The sequence below is a fragment of the Coregonus clupeaformis genome, chromosome 24 (assembly GCF_020615455.1).
Source record: "Coregonus clupeaformis isolate EN_2021a chromosome 24, ASM2061545v1, whole genome shotgun sequence".
Taxonomy (NCBI): Eukaryota; Metazoa; Chordata; class Actinopteri; order Salmoniformes; family Salmonidae; genus Coregonus; species Coregonus clupeaformis.
In genome coordinates, this window is record NC_059215.1 from 41869912 (window position 1) to 41878702 (window position 8791).

At 41.0% G+C, this 8791-nt stretch overlaps 1 protein-coding gene across 2 annotated transcripts; it reads left to right on the plus strand.

Moving 5' to 3' along the window:
• The first annotated feature begins 265 nt into the window (after nucleotides 1-265).
• LOC121538559 (transcription cofactor vestigial-like protein 4) lies at nucleotides 266-4990 on the plus strand. Of its 2 annotated transcripts, none has more exons than XM_041846686.2 (6): nucleotides 266-622; nucleotides 1031-1177; nucleotides 1654-1837; nucleotides 2205-2430; nucleotides 2532-2643; nucleotides 2796-4990. In XM_041846686.2, the coding sequence occupies exons 2-6, from the start codon at nucleotides 1096-1098 to the stop codon at nucleotides 2999-3001; spliced, it is 810 nt and encodes a 269-aa protein (XP_041702620.1). In that variant the 5' UTR covers nucleotides 266-622; nucleotides 1031-1095; the 3' UTR covers nucleotides 3002-4990. The 2 variants fall into 2 exon arrangements, with proteins under 2 accessions (XP_041702620.1, XP_041702621.1); XM_041846687.2 differs by having other exon boundaries at nucleotides 277-622; nucleotides 1672-1837.
• Nucleotides 4991-8791: the final 3801 nt, after the last annotated feature.

Sequence of the window (8791 nt, forward strand, 5' to 3'; positions counted from 1 at the left end):
AAGTCTAAAACTCTGGCACCCTTTGAACTTTTTCTGAGTTCCCAGTTTTTTTGAAAGCACCGTAAATTGAGTGGGTCATGGGAGAGAAGATATGTGTGTAAACTTTATGGGTACCCATGGTGCAGAGAGAATGCAGGTTGAGGTTGCCAGAAGGTGTCCTATGCCAGGTGTCCTACGCTGAGGCAGTGAAGAGAGTAGTAGGGGAAGATGGGTCCAGGGTGAGGGATCCTAAGAGGATCCCTGTGAGTAGGCCGAGGCCAATAGAGAGTGATATATGAATGACGTGCGTCAATAAGTTTTGTTTTTTTGGCATTCATACTACAGAATAGTAGGCTGATACACAGCCAATACCGTAGGTGGCGGCATGCACGTATAACATTTGTTTGCGGAGCGCAATAATACAAAAGAAGAAGAAGGAGCGCAGCTATGAGTCATCGGGGTTAGTTGGCTAGTAGCTAGCTACGTTGTTTAGCTAAGCTGAAATGTGGCGCAACGTCCCTTTTGTCTGAATTGTGTTTGCGAAACATATTGAATACCGACGATGAGCTGATTTTCTGAAAGTTGATCCCCAGTTCGTTTTGACTATCGATCATCTGATCTGGACCTCTTACTCGAACCAATTGTAAGTTTATATCTTCTTAGCTAACCAGCGTAGCTAGGTAGCTAACCAGCGTAGCTAGGTAGCTAACCAGCGTAGCTAGGTAGCTAACCAGCGTAGCTAGGTAGCTAACCAGCGTAGCTAGGTAGCTAACCAGCGTAGCTAGGTAGCTAACCAGCGTAGCTAGGTAGCTAGTTAACCAGCGTAGCTAGTTAACCAGCGTAGCGCTACCAGGGCAGGTAGGTAGGCAGTTAGCCTTGCCAGCTAACGGGTCCAATGTTTACAGGCGAAGTGGGCCATTTGACAGGGACACACTCAGTGACACATATTAGCTGACGTTAGTTGCCAGAGGTTGCTATTAGCTAACTAGCTAGGTACCTATAATGTTATTTAACGTTATCTAGCTAATATTTTATATTTCTTATATTCTAGGACTAACTAGTTAACCAGCAGCTATTTTGCTAACGTTGATGTTAGCAAGTAGCTAGTACGCGTAAATGTTTTTCACGAGAATGGACCTGTTGAACTATCAGTTCCTGGACAAAATGAACAACAATATCGGGAGTCTACACTACGAAGGTAAGGGAGAATAACTTGCTCATTTTCAATAAATGTTTTATTGGCGTAGCAAGCTAGTACTAGTTGTTCGCTAGCTAGCCCTCGTAGTTCAGATAGTTAGCTAACTAGTTAGCCAGCTATGGCTGCCCCCATAATTTGTTTATCATTTACGTTTAGCAATCCATTATCACCATAACAAACCAAACCGTGGGTAACGTTAGCTAACAAAATTTAATGTATTGATCAATTACACCTTTTTTGATTTTAGTCATTGTGGCTGCAAGGATTGACAGATAGAAAGTCAAGCTAAACCTCTAACGTTATGTCCACTTAGTAGGTAATGGTCACAGGTAACTAGATCACGTGGGGGAGGATGGCTCAAACCTATTGTTACTGATTTTGTTTTAAAACCTTCGGAATACTCTGCAGTTCTAAATTATTGAGACATAATCACTCTGGTTTGCATGAAATGTATAAACGGAGACTGTTCTCTACAGCTGAATCTTCTCTTACAGGTGAGTCCAGGATGCCCTCGCTGCCCTCTGCAATGACCAACATGAGGACCGGTCCTCCACCCATCTGCCCCAGCAAAAGGAAGTATGGCGAGGAGCAAGTAGATGACCGCATTGACTGTGACAACGACCACATGACCAAAATGAGCCGACTGTTTGCTGCTCAACTGTAAGTGTAAACTTACATACTTTTTTGATGTTTTTATTTTTTACATGACAATATTTTAATGTCAAATGTATCCAAACATTTGCAGGTGTGAATGGGCCTATATGTATCGATATCAGAGAAGGATTGCACACAGGAGGAGTGTGCATGTGGTTAAATGTGCCTAAAAGACAAGTGTGTCATAAGTAAACACTGTGCTGCTTTTGGAACAATCTAGCACTGAACCCTCATTAAGCTACAGTCTGCACGGCCCAATCTCCTGACATCAAAGCGAGATTGATTTTAAAGTGGCCTATGAATAGCCGGCGCAGTTGGTGGCCTGTGTGAGGCTGTTGCGGGGTAATCTGCCACTTGTCCTCTCTTTAACAAGGGGACGGCCTGCCGGTGGAGACCACCGCAGCAATCCTTGGAGCCTCGGCCACAGCCCTATGGAGCACATCACTTCCTCCTCCAATGGTCTGCATGACAATCACTTATACGCCTCCATCCCCTCCTATGCGATGGACCAGCCCCTGGCTCTGACTAAAAACAGCCTGAACTCTGGACTGGGTGGCACAGAGAGGCCTGCCATGCCCGGCCCTGTGGACAGACCACAGGTAATTCTGACAATTACGAAATACTGTCATGCGTTCATCAGTTGCGTCTTACGTACGGTCTCTTATTGTACGTTGTAAACTTTTTTGTTTTTATCTTATAGAATCGTCCCTCTGTGATCACCTGTGCTCCTGCAAGCAATCGCAATTGCTACCTGTCTCACTGCCACAAGTCTCACAGCCCCAGCCCACCCATCGATCAGAGGAAGGCCAATGGTAAATCTTCTGTGCATCAATTGGATATTATCTGTAACATCGTAACCAAACCACCCTTGGAATTTAGACATTTCTCAATACTCATAAATAGCTTCACTCAATTCAGGAGCTTTAATACTCACCTTGTACTCAACTCTCTTCTGTAATCCCAGCTAACACTGGCGTCGACCCTGTGATCGAGGAGCACTTCCGCCGCAGCCTGGGGAAGAACTACAAGGAGCCTGAGCCCGTCTCCAACTCTGTGTCCATCACAGGCTCGGTGGACGACCATTTTGCCAAGGCCTTGGGAAAGACCTGGCTCCAGATCAAGGCCAAGGGGCCGGGGGGAGGCCCCCACAGTCCAGAGGCCGACTCCTGAAAGATGGGCCGGGCCTCCCTTACTGTTGAATGGTGAAACACAATCACTTCTTTTGTCTGTGGCATCCGATAAGGGCACCGATTGACCTCCCTATACCATTCATTGTCAAGCTTGACATCCCTGAGCTCAGAACAACGGTGACAACCATGCTAAACAAGACGATGAATCATCAGTTTGAATACTGTATTATACACCAAGACTGGCTTTTTACGGACCTTGGGGGGTGGTTTCTTCCTACTCCTATTAAACGACTGACTCCGATCTAGGAGGATTTGATACATTTGTTCAGTTAGGGCAGTTTTGGATTGAGTCCAAGTGTGTAAATTCTTCCTTTTGAAGGCAGAAATATCCATTTGAGGAGCCCTCTAGGACCAGTATTAGTCAGCCCTGATGTCAACTTGTCTTTATTTGAGTTCTTGTATTGAATATATTTTTAAACATTTTTAACACTTACCCTGACAGATTCCCAAAACGATCAATTAATGTAGGCCTTTGAGAAGGCGTACTGTTCTGTCTTAACTCCCTCATGCCTTCCTTATTAGCCAAAGAACTCACCTGCCACTTCAAACAAAAAGCCATAGTCTGGTTTGCCCCTCTTCTGCCTCCATCCTCCTGCCATCTCCTTTAACTCTTCACTCACCCTGTAACTTTGTGTTTGAGTGTGTTTTCACTTGGAAAGGAAGGCCGGCCCTGATTTGCACTATTATGTGTTAGATTGAGGTAGGGGTAACGGCATACCTGTTTCATTTGGAGCATACAATACATTTGTATGATTATTAATATATATTTTTTTTACAATACTAACTGTGGTAATGCAATTAAGGCTCGTGCCTCCCTCCGGTCCCAATGTTTCTCTCGCTTGCTCGCTGTCTCTCTCTCCAACTATTCTGAACTGGACTCACTTTCTTATTTGTGGACTTTACATTTTTAGTTTTGATCCTTTTGTTCTTCTCCTAATACTCACTGTGGTTCATTTCATAGATACAGTTAGTAATAAGGATAGTATTCTGCTTACCGAGATGCATGTTTCAAATAGCTGGTGTCTATTATAAGCCTTGTTATTCTATACTATTCACCCTCAGAATTTATTTTTGTCAGTAACAGTTTTAGAAATACTCACTGCTGGTACAGTCATACTAAATATATTTTTTGTATCTGGTTTTCATTAGAAAATGTGTACACAAGCATCCATCTACAAAACACAGCCTCTGGCAAGGCTGTCTGGCTGCAGTATAATAGGCTAGATTGCATTATTGTTCTGTGTTACTGGATGCTATGACTGAATACAGTAAACATTGAACATCTGTAGAAGTCCTATCTAGGAGTTGACTATCTTCACCGTAATGCCGTTAGTCATGATTTTATTTACTCTAATCTGTTTCGGTTCAACTTTCAGTTGAACTTTGAATGCTATCAAATTGACTAACTTTTATTTTGTTAAATTGTCTAGTAATGAGGATTTCTACTCCACAGTCTTCATTTTGGAAAGTGTAATGGTTTATTAACCCTAAAAACAAAAATGTTGGTGACTTCACACACGTATCATGGCTGGCCTTGAACAAAAGCCTTGCTCATGCTTGTATTGAGACGATGGCATGAACATTCCACCATTACTACCCAACTCAATTTTATGTTTAAAGTAAGATCTGGTAAGAGTAAGATTTGTGCAATGAGGATAGTTTCTCTTCCGTTTGTGGTGTTTCCATCGTGTAGCCTAAACTGTATGGGAGTTAAAAAAACATTGAGAATAGAATCCAGGGTAGTACCACTCTAGAACATCTAATGTATTAAAGGTGCAGGATGAATACAATTGTATGACCTTTCTGAAATTATTTCCATTTATTTTAGTAAACCTATGAGTTAACACTGTTATAGTACGTTGACATTGTTTTAGTCACCTCAGCTCTTTCTTTGTGAGAATTATGTACGGTACTTGCATCCAATATTCTACACACTGTTTAAGAATTACTCCATAAACTATCATATTTCCGTTTGTCTTTTTCTTTAATTTGTAAAGACTATCATTGCGCCGTGCGTAAAGATGCTAGATACATTTTTTAAACAATGTACTGGATATTCAGCCATTGGATAGTCATTATCCTCTAACGATGCATTTTTATCTATCTAAAAAGTTGATGTTTTTCCAGAGTTGTCATTCTATGAATAAGGCTCTCAAGGCATACTAGGGGCGGCAAGTAGCCTAGCGGTTAAGCGCATTGGGCCAGTAACCGAAAGGTTGCTGGTTCGAATCCCTGAGCCGACTAGGTCAAAAATCCGTCTGTGCCCTTGAGCAAGGCACTTACCCCTAATTGCTCCATCTAAATGTACACTGAACAAAATTATAAATAAAACATGTAAAGTGTTGGTCCCATGTTTCATGAGTTGAAATACATTTGTTTACATCACAGTTAGTGAGCATTTCTCTTTTGCCAAGATAATCCATCCACCTGACAGGTGTGCCATATCAAGAATCTGTTTAAACAGCATGACCATTACACAGGTGCACCTTGTGCTGGGGACAATAAAAGGCCACTCTAAAATGTGACGTTTTGTCACACAACACAATGCCACAGATGTCTCAAGTTTTGAGGGAGCGTGCAATTGGTATGTTGACTGCAGGAATGTCCACCAGAGCTGTTGCCAGAGAATTGAATGTTCATTTAGAGAATTTGGCAGTACGTCCAACCGGCCTCACAACTGCAAACCACGTGTATGGCGTCATGTGGGCGAGTGGTTTGCTGATGTCAATGTTGTGAACAGAGTGCCCCATGGTGGCGGTGGGGTTAGGGAATGGGCAGGCATATGCTACAGACAACAAACACAATTGTATTTTATCGATGGTAATTTGAATGCACAAAAATACCGTACCGAGATTCTGAGGCCCATTTTTTTTTTAAAGGTATCTGTGACCAACAAATTCATATCTGTATTCCCAGTCATGTAAAATCCATAGATTAGGGCCAAATTCTGATTTCCTCATATGAACTGAAATTGTTGCATTTATATTTTTGTTCAGTATAAATGTAATAATGTCAGGGTGACATTACTGCTGCAGGTTTTTAGTGTTTCTGTACTGCAGTGGAACTGTAAGGGCTTATCACGAGTTGACTCAGTGATATGTTGGGGTTTAATGTTCCAATGTTATTTAATTGGTATTAGACTGCTTGTGCCTCTAGACAACAAGTTACAGGAACTAGCCTAACTCTGTGTCTTCACATGGAAAACTACATTGCCTTAAACGTTTTGTTCATCTTTATTTAGTTTGTTTTTTTGTACTTGATTTCTCCTAAATAAACTTTAAAATGCTCTGTCTCAGTCCAGTATTTTTTTGTTTATATTTTTTTTGGTGGGGAGGTCACCAATATTTGTCCAACAATGTAATTCAAGATTCAGACTTGGGGCCATTTTGACATCTTGCACAGAACCCAGCCCATTGCCATGAAACCAGCCAGAAGCTAGGTTTCCATCCGATTGGCAAATATTTCATAACATTTCATGTGAATATTCTAAAGTCTGCAGAAAAATAATATGCACATTTTCCCAATAGAGATGTTTCCATGAAATTGACTTGTGGATAAAAGGCTGTGCGTGATGACGTAGTGCACATAAAAATAACTTTCAGTTAAATGTGTTTCCATCGCATTTTGAATTTATATAGCGAATGTTCCCACTCTAGTCTTGGCATGTGCGCTCTAGACAACAGGTGGCAGATACAGTGTGGGTAGGCTTGCCTGCATGATGAGATTATTATTGACAAAAAAGCGAGACTATTTTGATTTATCAAAAGGCAGCCAAGCATCTATCATGTCACCATAAGACCCTCGATATTTATTGGAAAGGAGCATCAGGCTCATCACAGTGCACTTTCCACCACCCTGTGAAGTTCATAACTTATTTCATCTGTAGCTTAAAGGAATAGTTCATCCAAATTACAAAAGTACATATTGGTTTCCTTACCCTGTATGAAGTCTACGGACAAGGTATGACGACAATCCATGCTTTGGTCTAGTTTCCCTGGCACTGTTTCCAATTGCTAACGTTTTAGCATTCGTGGTACAAATCCCATTCAAATCATAGTACCGCTATTTGCATTTTTCGCGCATCATGTTCAAATAATCTATAAGTGACTTTGTAGAGCTTCAAAATCAATTTTAGATACTTTTGGATGATTTGGACAAGATGCGCGATAAATGCTAATGTCGGTAACATGACTTGAATCGATTTGTGCCACAAATTCTCAAACGTAAGCATACCTTGTCCATATAGACTGCTTGCAGGTTAAGGAAACCAATGTGTCATTTTGTAATTTGGGTGAAGTATCCCTTTAGGAATTGAACGTTATTTATAATAAGGGTTACATGCATAAAATCGGACCTCTCTGAAATGAAAATGGATGGCCCTCCCAAAATATATTTTATCTAAACCCTCCCTGAATGCTTAAAAAAAAAAAAAGTGACCCTCCCCTACACCCAAAATAATAACGAAGTGGATAGCAGAGACATGCCTACCATTTACCCTCACTTCTTGGACAGACCAGAGCCTTCGAAAGGCAGTTTTATGAACTTTTATTCGTCCTGTAAGCTTTAAGGTCTAACGACATGTCTGTAGACAATTAGAATGTCGCTGGTCAAAATGACATTTAATTTATTCTCCGGTAGAATGTCTGTAAACCGTTGCTGCGACTGTCACTTTACTTGTCACACAGACATGTAAAAAGTATCTGAAACTGATGCAACGTCCCTTGTCGTGGTAACCGGAATGCCACAGCAACCAGACCAAATCATCCTGTGACAAGCTGATGCAGGAGTTAGAACATTCTCTGATATAATTACTTACTTTTATTTCGTCACACTGTTGCAGTAAGCTATTTTCTGTATGCTCGCCATTACCTTGTAAATAATTAGGTTGTTGTGGGTTTATTTTCCTGTAATAATGAATAAAAAGTTGAAGCAATACTCTGGTCATTATTTGAACTGCAACGAACCAAAACATTGTTTCGAAAATTGCTTTTAGTTGCCTGGCTTGCTAGGTTGACATTTACTAAATTCATTTTTAAACAGATGGGTTTATTGGTGTTAGAGAAAGTATACTATTTGGAGCACCAGACTGCTGATGTCATGCAGAAAGGAAAGTTTACCGTTTACCGACAAATGTTCTGTTTCCATCCGGCCTATCCTGACATTTTTTTTTTACTGACATTTACTTGCATAAAAAGGTTGGATGGAAGCCTGGTTACTGAGGCAGTTCTGGGTCGTTGATTTACTATTTATAAATAAAGTTGTATTTGGCCTCATGGGCGTGGTGGTAACATACAGTAACTAGTTACAGCTGGGATTGTTGTTTCTCAGTGCTGGCAGGGAGGGATGATACTTCTCTCTTTGTCTTTCTATTTCTCAAACACCATCTCCCTCTAGCTGCTGCTTATTTAGAAAGGTCAGAGGAGGACTGCGTTGGGGGAGTTGTGGTCAGTCAGTGGAAACACTGAAAGGCCACAGAGGACGACGGAGTATGAGGGAGTGAGGGACCTCAACAAGCAGTGTCCTCTGATGGCTGGGTTTATTCAAGAGAATTTATGGACCAAACTGCAGCTGCAAGAATATAGAATATTTATATCATAATGTAATGATTATCAACTATATTATCTTCATGTAATTACAGTATTTGTGATGTGTAACTAACCTCTTTCAAATGCTAGTAGGGATTCAAAGTAGCCATAAAAGTCATGAAATAGGCTACATTTTACATCCCAGGAATATATGTATGACTCTGTAAGCATAGGTCCAAACAAGT

Bases quoted from the DNA above. Each gene is read 5' to 3' on its own strand.
- LOC121538559 (XM_041846686.2), top strand. From the start codon at position 1,096: ATGTTTTTCACGAGAATGGACCTGTTGAACTATCAGTTCCTGGACAAA. The intron at 1,178-1,653 runs GTAAGGGAGAAT...TGTTCTCTACAG, and splicing joins CGGGAGTCTACACTACGAAG to CTGAATCTTCTCTTACAGGT. The intron at 2,644-2,795 runs GTAAATCTTCTG...CTGTAATCCCAG, and splicing joins CGATCAGAGGAAGGCCAATG to CTAACACTGGCGTCGACCCT.